Genomic DNA, 17,854 nt, shown 5'->3' with positions numbered 1-17,854 from the left:
AGCCTGCTGCTAAAGCACGGCACTTTACTAACCACATTACTATCCTACTAAAGGAATACCATTGCCTTACTCAGAGCATTACTGATTTACCAGGCAAGGTATAGAGGGTCCTAAGGTTTAACATGGATTCCAAACCACAGTGCATCTCAGCAACTTTTCATATTATCAAGCATTAACAGAGGTGAAAGAAGTGATGAGTGACAAATAAAAACTCTAGAACTAGTTCAGGAAATCTGGATCCATAGTCCTGCACTTGACAATTGAACCACCAAGCCACGTGATGTTACCCCTGCAAAATGTGATATGTACATACATCATTTACAGTAACTTATTCCACAATACAATTACAACTTTGTATTATCACAACATTGTGATTGAGCATTTATTGCATTTACTGCTGATTTAATGAATAACACAGCAAGCTTTCCTCCCATTATGCACTTGGTTTTGCACATCAGACTTACTCAGCTCTGCAGTCAGTTTTTAATTCATTAATCATGTTCTGTAGATCTACAGTGAGTGAAACATGCAACAATGTAACAAGAAGTCTCTAAGAAAGAACTGAAACACCTCAAGATTGAAAAAGCAGGTAGTTCTATTTAATCTTTTTCTATCACAAGTCCATGGCTTCATGAAATTTTTGCTCAAATGATAGTCCAATTAAAGTTTAATTGGAGAGATACGGAAATGAAAACAGTACATTCTGTAAACATTCCTTGCAACAAAAATTACTGGATTTTTTTATGTTACTGTTGTTTTTTCCCCTCATCTTCTTGTGTTGCTCTTAATCTACCTTAATGTGTGAATGTTTCGACATAATGCCTGAGTACTCCAGTTCTTTTCATACTCTTTTTTCACAAGATGAAGAAACTTGAATCTTGTAAAACAAGTGTTTTGTTTGCATGTGTACCTGCTGTTGCTGCTGCTGCTGCTGCTCAGTAACAGGAACGTTATATCTCTTCATTTAACTGGAGAAAATCATGAATTATAACTAAGGATTAGAGCTAACCATTTGCAATGTTTTGTAATTTGCATGTGGCTTGAATGTAATATGTTTTTAAAATTTGTTGACAGGTATTTGATGCACTGCTGAATGGTGATTTGCTGTCAACGGGAACTTTATTTTACAACTTGACTGGATTCTTAAACTACTTCAATTATCTTAATGACAAACCACTAAAATATGGAGGTGATATAGGTGAATTCGTGCAGCTAACTAAAGTAAGACGTGCTATCCATGTTGGAAATCGGACATACAATGATGGCACAAAGGTTGAAGTGTTTCTTAAGGAAGATATCATGCAGTCTGTTAGACCATGGGTTAGTAACTTTTCTTTTTGATTTGATGCATTAGAATTGGTTGGTGAAAGCCTGTGACCATAAAAACGATGGGTCTGTTATGAAATAACTTTTCTGTGTTGTGGCCTTTTTACTATACAAATCAATTTCTATCGTCCATTTAACATTACACAATATTAGCTGGTAACTGACAGTAGTACAACTGAAATGGTTGGAAGACCATATCAGAATTTTTGTTATGGAATATAACCAGGAACCTCTGGTTCTGAAACATAATTTTGTTATTGCATATATCTATTTCTCCTGAGTGTCCTGGTGGGGTTGCACCTCATGGCTTGTACACATGCCAAGGTTTTATTTCTGGGCCTTATCCCTTATATAGCTTGTACATTTCCTGATAATTAATGTTTTAATTGCATATGATGTACATCCATCTGCATGTCAACTATAGTTTAAAATCTAAAGTTTACCACAACTTGAACATCTGAAGCAACAAATGTACTTATTCGTGCTACTATTAAAGCATATACAGTATACTCCCAATTATTCAGAGTAATGGGGAGAAGATGCATGAATAATAGATACATATTCAACACTTTGAGGACTGGCAGCATAGACACACTCTTGGTCCAATGGACCGGCCATTTTACCATTTTTTGAAATGTCACTGGCATGTTTCTGTTTAAGATATCTCGAAGCAGAAAACATATTATGAAAGAACAGTCTTTAAGGTTTATTTTAAACATTTATTTTAATTACATTGGTTGATGACAAAATTAATAAGAAACATAAAATGTATGATTTTGATTTAACAAAAAATGTTTTTTAGTTTTGTGTAAATTCACAGTTAATTAGCTTCATTGTGAAAGATTTCGAAGCATTCTGGCATGCTAAGTGGTACATTGCAGTCTGGACACCACCAGCTGGTTTCCTTCCTAGCTGCTTTACTACTAGATTTTTTTTGTTTTCTCAAAGGAAACTTTACACACTCAAGTTGGACACTCCTTCTCAGTGGCTGGAATTTTTCTGCAAAGTGTCTTCCTAGAATATGTTGCGGTGAGTTTCACTAGGAACATTGTCTAGTGCCAAATTTGTACCTTTGTGAATCAGTCCTTCACCAGTTTGTCATAGAAGAGTGGAAAGTTTCTTTGAGCAGGAGTCCTGGTTTCCTGGTATAAGACAAATGCATTTGTTGCACCCTTTATAAGCATAAGGAAGAACAATTTCTTCCACCACTTCATCTGTTTCCTCCTAAATACATAGTAAGAAATCATGTGATAACTCCTGTCAACCCTCATTTTGTTAATATTATAGTCAAGAATGGCATCTGGTTTTGATTTTACTTTGCTACCTTCCTTTGTATGAACATATGTGTCAGAGCTGGTCATTTTGTGCACAGTGGACAGGCATAGTACATCTCTTGTGTTTTTCCACTTCAAACAAAGCAGATGATTTCACCTCATTGACACACACATACCTTTTCAGTTTTTTGGAAACAATTTCATTTGGTAGTTCTTTCCGGTTAGTCATGCATGTACCGAGTGCTTTCGTTTTATGTTGCCACAGAAAATTGAATGCTGCTGGTGAATTATAAAATCTGTCCATATAAACAGTGTGGCCTTTACCCAGGTAATCTGCTAGAAACCTCTCAAATAATAGTATTATGGAGTTGTCTTGTGTTCCTTTCCTAGCATATACCTCCAATCTAAGAACATAACCAGTTTTGGAACTACACACAATAAACATCTTGATTCCATACTTGTCAGGTTTATTTTTTATGTAAACCCGAAATACCACTCTTCCATGAAAACCACACATGCCTTCATCAATAGTAAGGTTTTCAAATGGGTAAAATGATTTTTGTGATTCTAATAAAAAATGATCCAGGATAGGCCTGATTTTATGCAGGGGTTCATGCTGAGGTCGACTTTTCGGAATGTAAGTTGCATTGTCATTCAAATACAGGCTTGGTAATATTATCTTGAATCTGTTTCTGGCCATAATAGAACCAAGAAAAGGGGTTGAAATAAAATTGTTGGTAGACCAGCGATCTGTTAGTTTTTGTTTTCTTTTTTTCACAAGACACATAAAAACAAATAAATTTTGTGCAGTTTTACTCCCACCCACGAATTACAAAAACAGTGAGGCTTTACACTGGAAGCTGCTTTGAGTTTGTCATAAACAGACTTTGCATAACAGTTTGTTGTGGATTTTGTGTGTTTCATTATGGAATCTGTGAAAAAGATGAAAAACACATTGAGAGGAGTGAAATTCTCATGAACAGCGGCCATTACTCCACTTTTCTCTACAAATTGTGGCACAGTAGCCTGATCGTCAGCAAATTTCCAACCTAATTCGGCATCAGTGGGTTTTTTCCATGAAATTCATTGCCTCTTTGTTGGAGATGCAGACAGCTGTGCTGCAGCCAATGCTTGTGTTGCATAGGATGTGCTTGATCAGTCAACATTGGCTGCACAGATGCAGGCTCAGCAGATTCCTCTGCAAGATAGACGAGATGAACAGAAATAAATTTTCTGCTAACTGAAGCAACTCGAGCAATACAAGTCGTAATAATAATACTGAAGAAAAACTGCACTCATTCTCTTCACATTCAGACATTTCCCACTAAGACTCAGAATCTTCCAATTCTTCTTCTAAGGCTTCTAAAATTTCTTTGTTACTCAGATATTTGAGAGAAAAATTAACAATAAATGGCAAACAGTAATGAGAATGTTTGAAACTCATGGCTACACCAATGCACAATACTGCAGTGTGTCATAGAAACTGCTATGAGTGTCTAGCTGTTTCTTTTAACAGAGTGTTAAAACCAGAAAACAGAGGGGAGTAGCAGTCAAGGGACATACAGGCAAGTGTTCCACTCAGCACTATCACAGTAGCCAGTCTGCTTCTGAATGGCTAATAGGCTGTGAGCAGTGTGCAACAACCCCCCAACATATACTCGGGTGCGATAGTTTCGAAGCAGTTCCGTGGCCCTACCTATGCTCGGGCTTGGTTGCCAAAGTGTTAAACATATATTCTTTGTTTGAAAGTTTATCAAAGTTCTGTGCATAGGTACTGTAGGCCTGTCTGAGATTTCTGAGAGGAGTTGACATTTTTTTGCACGCCATTTTGAATTTCTTGCAGCAATAATGTCATTGTACTGAAACCCCCCTGGTGCACTTAATTTATAAGAGTATCAACACATTGCAATGTGGTACAATGACTGACAAGGTCACTGCGTTCACACCCACTTTAACATTCACTGTTCTCTTCTTTTTGTTGTGAAGCAGCAATATCAGTGTGTGGGAAGCCAGTTCATATGCTTAGATCTTCAGTCACTCATTCAAATTTTCTTTATCAACTTCTTCAAAACCACTTAAATCCATTGCCATATTCATTATTTGTGCTGTCATCTTTACTTCATCCCTGAAACTATGAAAATCATGTTCTTCTATATGTGGGAGAATTTTCCTCAATGATCGAACTAGCATATGTGGCTTGATTTCCTGCCAGGCATCAGAAATCTGGTATTCTTCCGGAATGTCACCAAATCATCTTCATCAACTAGCATTCTCAGCAGACCAATCCAGTAGTGCCATTTATCTGATGCTGTTGTGCCTTGGTGCATCGGCTGTATAATGGCTGTCATATTAGGAGGTAAAAACTTGGTTAACAATCAGATCATCAGATACGAGAATCTTCTCATCAGGATTTGAAGGGGCATTATAAAGCAATAGAACAGCCTTCTGTGCCAATTCTTTCTCTTCTAGAAATTGCCGAACTTATGGTACAAAATGTGTTTTGAACCAGTTTTTGAAAATTTCACTATCCATCAATGCTCCGTTTAGGTTGTAATGATGGACAGGGAGCTATGCAGCTGTGATAACTTTGGATGCTCCCCCTCCCCCTCCCCCTCCTCCTCCACCACCACCACCACCACCACCACCACCACCACCACAATCACTAGTTGTTTACCTTTGTGGTTCCCAGAGGTATTAGCGGTGCACAAAATTGTAATGCAGCTTTTAGATGACATGTATCTAAGAGAACAAACTTCACTCTTAAAAGCTAGGGTTCTAGCTGGTAGACATTTCCAATATAGAAATTTGGTCTGGTGTGGAATTCTCTTCTTCCACAAATTTCTAGAACTCTTCCCAGAAGGAATCAGCTGCACAACATTTGAACTAAGCTGTTCTTCTTGCACATTAAGTTTGTGGATCCCATGATGTCTGAATCTGATTAGCCATCCAGATGAGGCAGCAAAGTCTACCCTAACCCTACAGCTTCATGAAAAAATTTAATTTTTTCAGCACACATCATGCCAAAACAGTGACACCTTCTGCTTGTTTGTTTTGCTGAACCATCGCAGAAAAGAAGGATCTAATTCATCCAGTGTAGATCTCTTCATACTTGTTTGTGCAGATAGTCCATAATTAGAATTGCATTTCCTGCCAAATTCCAGTATTTTCTGCTTATTCCTTTTAAGGTCTCGAACAGTCTGCATTCCAGTACCATAAGCAACACTTAACTTTGCAGCAGTTTCCTCCTTCTCAAATCTCTCAATCAATTCTAATTTCTGTTACAAATGTCTTTTAACTTGTAAATCTCTTAGACTTTCCCAGTAATTCATTGTCATCTCATTTGAGACTGGCTGTTCTGCTGGTAGTCAGCATCTTCCTAACCAGATATTTCAATGCCATAACTTGATAGTAGGAAAAGGGAGAGAAGGAAACATAGTAGGTGAATATGGATTGGGGCTAAGAAATGAAAGAGGAAGTCGCCTGATAGAATTTTGCACAGAGCACAACTTAATCATAGCTAACACTTGGTTCAAGAATCATAAAAGAAGGTTGTATACATCGAAGAGGCCTGGAGATACTGACAGGTTTCAGATAGATTATATAATGGTAAGACAGAGATTTAGGAACCAGGTCTGAAATTGTAAGACATTTCTAGGCACAGATGTGGACTCTGACCACTGTAGATTAAAACTGAAGAAACTGCAAAAAAGGTGGCAATTTAAGGAGATGAGACCTGGATAAACTGAAAGAACTGGAGGTTGTAAAGAGTTTCAGGGAGAGCATAAGGGGACAATTGACAGGAATGGGGGAAAGAAATACAGTAGAAGAAGAATGGGTAGCTTTGAGAGATGAAGTATTGAAGGCAGCAGAGGATCTAGTAGGTAAAATACGAGGGCTAGTAGAAATCCTTGCGTAACAGAAGAAATATTGAATTTAATTGATGAAAGGAGAAAATTTAAAATTCAGTAAATGAAGCAGGCAAAAAGGAATACAAACGTCTCAAAAATGAGATCGACAGGAAGTGCAAAATGGCTTAGCAGGGATGGCTAGAGGACAAATGTAAGGATGTAGAGGCTTATCTCACTAGGGGTAAGATAGATACTGCCTACAGGAAAATTAAAGAGACCTTTGGAGAAAAGAGAACCACTTGTATGAATATCAAGAGCTCAGATGGAAACCCAGTTCTAAGCAAAGGATGGAAAGCAGAAAGGTGGAAGGCGTATATAGAGGGTCTATACAAAGGCAGTGTACTTGAGGACAATATTATGGAAATGGAAGAGGATGTAGATGAAGATGAAATGGGAGATATGATACTGCGTGAAGAGTTTGACAGAGCACTGAAAGACCTGAGTCGAAACAAGGCCCCGAGAGTAGACAACATTCCATTAGAACTACTGACGGCCTTGGGAGAGCCAGTCCTGACAAAACTCTACGATCTAGTGAGCAAGATGTATGAGACAGGCGAAATACCCTCAGACTTCAAGAAGAATATAATAATTCCAATCCCAAAGAAAGCAGGTGCTGACAGATGTGAAAATTGCCGAACAATCAGTTTAATAAGTCACGGATGCAAAATAATAACACGAAATCTTTACAGACGAATGGAAAAACTGGTAGAAGCCGACCTCAAGGAAGATCAGTTTGGATTCCGTAGAAATATTGGAACACATGAGGCAATACTGACCTTACGACTTATCTTGGAAGCTTTTGACAATGTTGACTGGAATACTCTCTTTCAAATTCTGAAGTTGCCAGGGGTAAAACACAGGGAGCGAAAGGCTATTTACAATTTGTACAGAAACCAGATGGCAGTTATAAAGAGTCGAGAAGCATGAAAGGGAAGCAATGGTTGGGAAGGGAGTGAGACAGGGTTGTAGCCTATCCCCAATGTTATTCAATCTGTACATTGAGCAAGCAGTGAAGGAAATAAAAGAAAAATTCGGAGTAGGTATTAAAATCCATGGAGAAGAAATCAAAACTTTGAGGTTCGCCGATGACATTGTAATTCTGTCAGAGACAGCAAAGGGTTTGGAAGAACAGTTGAACAGATTGGACAGTGTCATGAAAGGAGGGTATAAGATGAACATCAACAAAAGCAAAATGAAGATAATGGAATGTAGTCGAACTAAGTCAGGTGATGCTGTGGGAATTAGATTAGGAAATGAGACACTCAAAGTAGTAAAGGAATTTTGCTATCTGGGGAGCAAAGTAAGTGATAATGAAAGTATTTGTATGGAGTGTAGCCATGTATGGAAGTGAAACATGGACGATAACTAGTTTGGACAAGAAGAGAATAGAAGCTTTTGAAATGTGGTGCTACAGAAGAACACTGAAGATTAGATGGGTAGATCATATAACTAATGAGGAGGTATTGAATAGGATTGGGGAGATGAAAAGTTTGTGGCACATCTTGACTAGAAGAAGGGATCGGTTGGTAGGACATGTTCTGAGGCATCAAGGGATCACCAATTTAGTATTGGAGGGCAGCGTGGAGGGTAAAAATTGTAGAGGGAGACCAAGAGATGAATACACAACAGATTCAGAAGGATGTAGGCTGCAGTAGGTACTGGGAGATGAAGAAGCTTGCACAGGATAGAGTAGCATGGAGAGCTGCATCAAATCAGTCTCAGGACTGAAGACTTGACATCCTCCCCCTATCCCCATGAACCATGGACTTTGCCGTTGGTGGGGATTCTTGCCTGCCTCAATTGATACAGATAGCCATACGGTAGGTGCAACTACAATGGAGGGGTATCTGTTGAGAGGCCACACAAATGTGTAGCTCTCCTGAAAAGGGGTAGCAGCCTTTTCAGTAGTTGCAGGGGCAACAGTCTGGATGATTGACTGACCTGGCCTTTTAACATCAGCCAAAATGGCCTTGCTGTGCTGGTACTGCAAATGGCTGAAAGAAAGGGGAAACTACAGACATAATTTTTCCTGAGGGGAATACAGCTCTAATGTATGATTAAATGATAGTGGCATCATCTTGGATAAAATATTCTAGAGGTAAAAAGGTCCCCCATTTGGATCCCTGGGCAGGGACTGAGTAGTTGGATGTTATCAGGAGAAACAAAACCAGTGTCATGCAGATCGGAGCATAGAATGTCAGATCCCTTAATCGGGCAAGTACGTTAGAAAATTTCAAAAGGGAAATTGATAGGTTGAAGTTACATATAGTGGGAGTTACTGAAGTTCGGTGGCAGGAGGTACAGGACTTCTGGCTGGGTAAATACTGGGTTGTAAAAACAAAATCAAATAGGGGTAATGCAGGAGTAGGTTTAATAATCATTAAAAAAGTAGGAATGCAGATAAGCTGCTATGAATAGTATAGTGAACACGCTATTGTAGTAGCCAAGACAAACATGAAGCCCACACCCATTACAATTCTAAAAGTTTATATGCCAAATAGCTCCACAGGTGATGACGAGATTGAAGAAATATATGATGAGATAAAAGAAATTATTCGGTTAGTTAAAGGAGACAAAAATTTAATAGTCATGGGAGGAACAGAAGGAATAATAGTAAGTTAATAAGGATTGGGGGAAAGGAATGAAAGAGGAAGCAGACTGGTAGAATTTTGCACAGAGCATAATTTAATCATAGCTAACACTTGGTTTAAGAATCATCAAAGGAGGCTGTATGCATGGAAGAGACCTGGAGACACGCTTCAGATTGCTTATATCATCGTAAGACAGAGATTTCGGAACCAGTTTTTAAACTGTAAGACATTTTCTAGGGGCAGATGTAGACTCTGACTGCAATCTATTGGTTATGAACTGTAGATTAAAACTGAAGAAGCTGCAAAAAAGGCAGGAATTTCAGGAGATAGGACCTGGATAAACTGAAAGAACAGGAGGTTGTAGAGAGTTTCAGAGCGAGTTTTACGGAACAATTGACAAGAACAGGGGCAAGGAATACAGTAGAAGAAGAACGGGTGGCTTTGAAAGATGAAATAGTGAAGGCAGCAGAGGATCAAGTAGGTAGTATGAATCCTTGGATAATGCAAGAGGTATTGGATTTAATTTATGAAGGAGAAAATATAAAAATGCAGTAAATGAAGCAGGTGAAAGGGAATACAAAGATCTAAAAAAATGAAATTGACAGGAAGTGAAAATTGCTAAGCGGGAATGGCTGAGGGTAAATGTAAGGATTTAGAAGCATGCATCACCAGGGGAAAGATAGATGCTGCCTAGAGGAACATTAGAGACCTTTTGAGAAAAGAGAACTACCTGTATTAATATAAAGTGCTCAGATGTAAAACCAGTCCTAAGCAAAGAAGGGAAAGCAGAAAGGAGTGTATAGAGGTTCTATACAAGGGCAACGTACTTGAGGCTGATACTGTGGAAATGGAAGAGGACGTAGATAAAGATAAAATGGGAGATATGATACTGTGTGAAAAATTTGACAGAGCACTGAAAGACCTACATTGAAATAAGGCCCTGGGGGTAGACAACATTCTGTTAAAAATACTGATAACCTTATGGAGCCAGCTATGAAAAAACTCTTCAATCTGGTGAGCAAGATGTATGAAACAGGTGAAATACCACCAGACTTCAAGAAAAATATAATTCCAATCTCACAGATATCAAGTGATGACAGGTGTGAAACATGATGAACTATCTGTTTAGTAAGTCACAGTTGCAAAATACTAACATGCATTATTTACAGAAGAATGGAAAAACTTGTAGAAGCCTAACTCAGGGAAGCTCAGTTTGGATTCTGAAGAAATGTAAGAACAAGTGAAGCAATGCTGACCTATGACTTCTCATAGAAGATAGGTTATGGAAAGGCAAACATATGAGTATGTTTATAGCCTTTGTAGAGGAAAGGCAAACATATGAGTATGTTTATAGCCTTTGTAGACATAGAGAGAGCTTTTGACATTGTTGACTGGAATACTCTCTTTTAAATTTCAAAGTCAAATTCCAAAGGTGGCAGGGGTGAAATACAGAGAGCAAAAGGCTATTTGCAACTTGTACAGAAACAAGACAGTTAAGAGTTGAGGGACATAAAAGGGAATCAATGGTTGAGAAATGAGTGAGGCAGGGTATTGGCCTGTCCCTGATGTTATTGGTTCAAATGGCTCTGAGCACTATGGGACTTAACTTCTGAGGTCATTAGTCCCCCAGAACTAAGAACTACTTAAATCTAACTAACCTAAGGACGTCACACACATCCATTCCCGAGGCAGGATTCAAATCTGCGACCGTAGCGGTCGCGTGGTTCCAGACTGTAGCGCCTGGAACAGCTCGGCCACTCTGGCCGGCCCTGATGTTATTCTATCTGTACATTGTACAAGCAGTAAACAAAGCCAAAGAAAAATGTGTCTAGGAATTAAAGTACAGGGAGACAAAATAAAAATTTTTATGTTTGCTGATGATATTGTAATTCTGTCAGACAGCAAAGGACTTGGAAGAGCAGTCGAACAGAATGGACAGTGTCTTGAAAGGAGGATAAAAGATGAATACCAATAAAAGCAAAATGAAGATAATGGAAAGTAATTGAATTAAATAAGATTATGCTGAGAGAATAAGATTAGGAAATGAGATACTTAAAATAGTAGATGAGTTCTGCTATTTGGGCAGCGAAATAACTGATGATGGTCGAAGTAGTGAGGATACAATTGTAGACTGGCAATGGTAAGAAAAATATTACTGAAGAAGAGAAATTTGATAATGTCGAGTATAGATTTTAGTGCACAGAAGTCTTTTCTGAAAGTATTTGTGTGGATTGTAGTCATTTAAGGAAGTGAAACATGTACAATAAATATTTTAGACAAGAAGAGAGTAGAATCTTTTGAAATGTGGTGCTACAGAAGAATGATGATTAGATGGATAGATCACATTACTAATGAGGAGGTACTGAATAGAATTTGGGTGATAAGAAATTTGTGGCACAATGTAAATACAAGAAGGCATTGGTTGGTAGGACACATTCTGGGACATCAAGGGATCACCAATTTAGTACTGGAAACGGGGAGGGGGGGGGGGGGGGTAAAAATCATAGAGGGAAACAGAGGTAAATATAGTTAACAGATTCAGAGGGATGCAGGTTGCAATAGTTACTCAGATATGAAGCGGCTTGCACAGGATAGAGTAGCATGAGGAGCTGCATCAACCCAGTCTTTGGACTGGAGACAACAACAACAACTTTACATCTTCATCAGGTGTTCCCTGAGACTGGCTGCCTGGCTGACCAGGTCCTATATTTATGTCTGGTTGGTGCCTGGAGTTATGTCTGTCATCCTTTCTGGATTGTGCCCCTTCTTTGTTTGGTCCATGGCAACAAGGCACACTTCCACACTGTTCTAGGTGTTCACTATTCAGTTTTCGTCCACAGCGGGTGTCTCCGAGGTGGTGGCTGCCTCCTGGTGTTCCGTGTTTGGTCCATACCCATGAAGTGCATTCCATGTAATCTCACATTGTTGTAGATGTTCACTATACCATCCGCGTCCACTACGGCCATCTCACACAGTAGTGTCAGTCTCATGCTGTTCCGTATTATGTCTGCTCCTGTGAGGATCAGTCCTGAGCTTTCATGTTGATGATGATCCCTATCTCATTCGCTCCTGCTGTGGCGATCTCCTGCAGCATGGGCCACCACCTCATGGTCCGTATGTGGCCTGAACCTGTCATTTATGCCTGCAGTTGTCCTGGGAACATTTTTTCCAGTGTTTCCGTAGCACTTCAAAAGGGGATTCCAAGCAGTGCTGAGTTGGGATTCTGCTTCCTTATTGATTAGATTTTCTGCCATTGTGATTTCAAGTGATTCATGGATGACACTATCCCAGAATCTGGGTGTTTGGGCTGGATTCTGGTTTTATCACAATTCATGTGTGTTCATGCTCCAGGCAGTGTTGTGCCATTGTTTATCTTGTGGCCTGCCCTAGCCTAGTACGTATTTGATGTTTGTTACATCTTATGTCCACTGTTCTGATGGTTTGACTGATATTACATACTGCATTTACAAGGTGTGTGGTAAATAAATACCAGGTTTTCTTAATCACAGATCGTCCTTGACTCTTCCAAGAAGAGCCCTGATTTTGTCAGCCAGTAGAACACACTTTTGATTTCATGTTTCTTCAGGATTCTGCCGATCTTAGCAGAGATGGCCCCTGCATACCATACAAAAGCCATCCTCCTGGTCTCCTCTTCTTGTTCCTCAGACCCCTGGTGAATGTATTGCTTGAAGATTTTATAATTATATTGTCAAGCTGTCAGAGTTGGAAAGTGTCTTGGCTTAGTGTACCAGTGTTCTAACAAGGGAACCTCCCCATCGCACCACCCTCAGATTTAGTTATAAGTTGGCACAGTGGATAGGCCTTGAAAAACTGAACACAGATCAATCGAGAAAACAGGAAGAAGTTGTGTGGAACTATGAAAAAATAAGCAAAATATGTAAACTGAGTAGTCCATGTGCAAGATAGGCAACATCAAGGATAGCCTGAGGTATGCAGCGCCTTGGTCCCGTGGTTAGAGTGAGCAGCTGCGGATCGAGAGGTCCTTGGTTCAAGTCTTCCCTCGAGTGAAAAGTTTAATTTTGTATTTTCAGACAGTTATTACCTGTCGGTCCGTCCGTCCGATACGAGGTAACTGCGTTGTAGTATGGGGACGCTACACCTAAACAAACATCGAAACACTCGACGTCAGTCGACTACAGCGCACGGAGGAGAGTATTCATGCGAACGAGGCTCCCTGGCTGGTAGTTGACTGTTTGCTACTTTGGACGAGAGTGCATTAAATATGTGAGATGTATTCCATGGGCAATATGAATCCAGCAAATATAGCTCGCAACTTCAATAACAATCGCACGGTTGTGCGGTGCGGTCGCAAAACACAGACACTAAACTTGTTACAGTGAACAGAGACGTCAATGAACGAACGGACAGATCATAACTTTGCGAAAATAAAGAAAGTAAACTTTTCACCAGAGGGAAGACTTGAACCAAGGACCTCTCGATCCGCAGCTGCTCACGCTAACCACAGGACCATGGCGCTCCTTAGCTCACACTCTCCTTGATGTTGCCTATGTTGCTCATGGACTACTCAGTTTGTATATTTTGCTTATTTTTTTCGTAGTTCCACACAACTTCTTCCTGTTTTCTCGATTGATCTGTGTTCAGTTTTTCAAGGCCTCTCCACTGTGCCAACTGATAACTAAATCTGAGGGGGGTGCGATGGGGAGGTTCCCTTGTAAGTACCCTGGTCTTCTGTTCTGGGTGAGGGCAGCTGCCAGGCAGTAGATACAAGTCAGTGTGTATTGGCTTTTGAGACACACTGTGCCTGAAGGTGCCATCTGCCTTCCTCTTCACCAGGACATTCAGGAACGGAAGCAGACAATCTTGCTCTAGTTTCATGGTGAACTTTGTCGGGTTGTCTTGAGCTTAGATTGTCCAAGAATTTGTCAAGTCTTGCTGTGACATGCTTTGTGAACACTTACATGCTGATTAATATCAGAAAACTGAGTTTGTTTTTTATTTAAACGGAACGGGCTGGCCGATGACGATGAGAATACTACTCCATTGATTTGATGCAGTTATTTAAACAGTGAAAAAGGCACTTATTGTCATGTGGTAGGTTGTTTATTGCTGTTTGCTAGAGAAAAATGTTGCACTTTTTGTTTTAGATGCATGAATAATCTGCAAAGCAGATAATCCGTACATGAATAATCAGGAGTACACTGTATTTAGGTTAACAAAAAATGTTTTGTTTCATTGAGTTCCATTAATTTTGTTCTTTATGAGGTACATGTCCTATGTTCAAAATTGCTCCATGAAGTTCACTTGTTTCTGCATTTACTGTTAATTTACAATGTTTCTATTCCTGTTCTAGGTGGAACAACTTCTTGGACACTATCGTGTGTTGGTATATAATGGTCAGCTAGATATTATTGTGGCCTATCCACTTACAGAAAGTTATCTGCAGGTTTTGAAGTGGGGAGGTGCAGAAGAATACAGAAATGCTACACGTCAGAAGTGGCTTGTAGATGGTGAAATTGCTGGATATTCCAAGGCAGCAGGAAATCTGACTGAAGTGCTAGTGAGGAACGCAGGTCATATGGTTCCTACAGATCAGCCTAAATGGGCAATGGACCTTATCAATCGATTCACTTCTGGAAAACCTTTCCACGAATAAGTGGCAGTAACATTCATGAAGAGCGAAAATTTTCATGAAAACCAAATTTTAAAATATATTTTCATTATAGCTAATGGCAGTTTCTATGTCATATGTCATCACAGAACATTAATATCAGTTATGCTGCCATAATAACAGATATACTGTAATAATTGTACATAGAACTGGAATTTAATTAAATTTCACTCTGATTATAAAAGTTTCTTTATTTAGATACATGCAGTTTGGTATTGTTTTGACAAAAGTTGTGCCTGTATATACATAATTTATAAAGCAGTAACGTAACATGTGACTAAAGCAAAACTTTAAACTTTCATTAACAGATTACTCATTTTAAATATAAAAATCTTCCATAAGTTACAGTACAACACTGCAGATGTCAGTATACATATCTGACACAAAACACAACAGAATTACATACATTCAGCTACAGTGTGTTCAAAGAGAAGATAAACTACTGATAATTAAGGGAGGTTTGACTTTATTATTTGCTGGTGTTCAGATGTAGCAGCATAATGTGAAGCTTTTGGCTCAACGCTAGGTCTCATTCAATCAACAGTATAGACAAACTTGTATGCAAATTAATAAATAATTGTATATTCATACATATAATATATTGGATTACAAAGAAAGGTAAACAGACGTGTAATAAAAAGGAATTGTGTCGCCATGAAACCAAAAGATGTATGCTATATGAGATTACACGTATCTGGTTCAAAGTAAACAATTTTACCATTACTGCCTTAAGGTGATATGAAAGGCATCTGCTTAATCCTTTGACTGCTGAAGGTGCGCCACCTGCTTGGCACGCTGAGGCGCCACGGCCTGTGGCGTAATCAGTCTACCTGCACTGCGTGCCTGCCTCTTGGAGCCGCCGCCAGGACCGGATTGGCCCGCGCTGCTCAACCTGCATTGTGCTGAATATTTCTCGGCTGAATACGACTCACGCCGAGCCTGCATCAATTTTTGGTAAATTTGAGCTGTAATATCTTGGACGATAGTTTTTGTAAAGAAATAAAATTTGGCCATCTTGTACAACTTTTTGCATTCTCTTAAGAATAATAATGAAAAGAATTTTACAAGCCATATTGAGCCAGAAAATTGTAGGTAAATCGGCCAAAAAAAATAGGCATTCGAAAAAATTTCGAAGTTCGGCTTCTTGCATCTCCTGAACTAATGCTATGACAAATGTGAAACTTGGCATGTAGTAACCTAACAACACAAGGTTCTTAAATATAAAGTTTCATTCCCATAGCACTGTTCAGTACTGAGTGAATTAAGAACAAAAATGAAGATTTTGTAAAAACGTCAAACATGCGGTATTTTCGTTCAGATTTTGCTAAAAAAACTATGCTCCATAAAACATACCAATCTGTACAACTGGAATAAAAGTAGAGTGCAAAAATCAGGCCCAAAAACAATGTAAACTTTGGGTTAGCATGTCTAGTAGTGTGAACGCATGATGAAAATGAAATTTAGAGTGCAATAGATTGACTGCACAACGATAAGGAATAAAAATTTTTATTCCCCTACTATTTTCCAATAATCTACAAATTTGTCAAAAAGATGTTGATTTTTATGAAAAGGTGAAAGCAGGTTGTATTCGATACTTCTTTTTCTATTAATGCTCCAAAGCCAGTCTCATTCGAACAAAAAATTTTAAGCCCCGCACTCTCCCCAGAACAATGAGTTTAATTTTCACTATTGGCTAACAACAGAGGCAAAGTTGCAAGAAAAATCGCACTGAGAAAAGAGTTTTAACTTTGGCATGTTGTTTCTCGTTGATCAAAGACATTTAAATCAGTCATGGAAAACATGTTTTGTACAAGTAGACTGAGTGTGATCTACATTTGTACTACTAAGGGAAAGAGAATATAAATATGTCCATGTTACGTCTTAATAATTTAAATGTATCGCACACAGATTAATGTATGGGTTTTGTTATATTGGCACAATGTACTTAGCGCAATATCTGTACTGTGGCAAATGTAATTACGCCATCTCAATCACCATGTCTGTTCATTTGCCAGTAACCTGCTACATATGATGAAGTCAGGCTTAGTTTGAATAATTTTACACCTGTTGCATCTATTTCCCATCCTCCTTTTAGACCTGGGATTTGGACCAGCACTGGCGAAGTTAAAAATAAATTTATATATTTTTTTATATTTTTAACTTTTTTTTAGTAATTCATTCAGAAGCGTCAATAAATTTTTTCAGATTTAGTTTCCAATGCTTAGTAATGCTGCTTTGTATGATAAGTCTCAAAGCAGGGTGCAAAACATAATGGAATGTTGAAAGTTTTGCATTGGTATCAGTTTCCCTGTGCACTTTGTTTCATGCAAACCATGTATCTGCGCATTAGAGTACTTTTCTGAATGTTCACTCACAATAACAGTTGGAAAATGTCTCCCTGTGAATCGCAGAGGATTCTCGTCATAGCGCCTTCCCCTACCAGCTTTTCTCCGTTCTGTAGCATATTTTTCTACAATCTCCCTTATGAGAAAAAGGTGAATCTCAGCGAGTGCCATTTTTCGCCCAGTTACCGACCGGTAGAGAGCATGAGCATTTAGAATGCACAAATCCAGAATGTGGAAAATATTTCTTATACCAATTCACAGTCTTACGCACTGATCCCACTGAGCTCAGTAAAATGTCACAACGGTCAACTGCACCCATACTCAAATGGTAATCTACAATACATTGCGGTTTCTTTATTGTTTCACCAGTATTTCTGTCAGTCTTCTCTGTTTCAATCATTTGTGTTGTGTGACTTGTGGTCAACATGTACACCTCCCTCTTATCACACCACTTGATAGCAAGGACCTTGTCAGTGGACCTAAACTGAGTTTCTCCTCGTTTTAATTTCTTCTGTAGTTTCGGCATGTTGCACCTGTTCTTAGGAACAGTGCCACATGCGGCTGTTCCATGCTTGTAAAGCCAGAGGAACTGGTCCTGGCTGGAGTACCAGTTATTGACATATATAATATGACCCTGTTCGAAATATGGTCCCATAAGAGTTGTCATTACATCGTCATGTTTTTCCAAACTGTGGAGCCCAATTTCTGTTGTTGCGCCTGTATATACAATAAAATCTAAAATATACCCACTCTGACAGTC

General features: G+C 38.9%; 1 protein-coding gene across 1 annotated transcript in view; it reads left to right on the top strand.

Annotated features, from left to right (window-relative positions):
• Nucleotides 1-14,933, top strand: part of LOC126187847 (venom serine carboxypeptidase) — a 143,074-nt gene extending 128,141 nt beyond the window's left edge. The window contains exons 6-7 of the mRNA XM_049929158.1: nucleotides 1,075-1,320; nucleotides 14,432-14,933. Of these exons, the coding sequence (XP_049785115.1) occupies nucleotides 1,075-1,320; nucleotides 14,432-14,734 (549 nt within the window). The 3' untranslated portion in view covers nucleotides 14,735-14,933. The remainder of the gene's footprint in view (nucleotides 1-1,074; nucleotides 1,321-14,431) is intronic.
• The last annotated feature ends 2,921 nt before the right edge of the window (nucleotides 14,934-17,854 follow it).

The sequence above is a fragment of the Schistocerca cancellata genome, chromosome 5 (assembly GCF_023864275.1).
Source record: "Schistocerca cancellata isolate TAMUIC-IGC-003103 chromosome 5, iqSchCanc2.1, whole genome shotgun sequence".
Classification (NCBI taxonomy): Eukaryota; Metazoa; Arthropoda; class Insecta; order Orthoptera; family Acrididae; genus Schistocerca; species Schistocerca cancellata.
The sequence above is the reverse complement of the archived record's forward strand: the minus strand, read 5'-3'. Positions and strand labels throughout refer to the sequence as shown.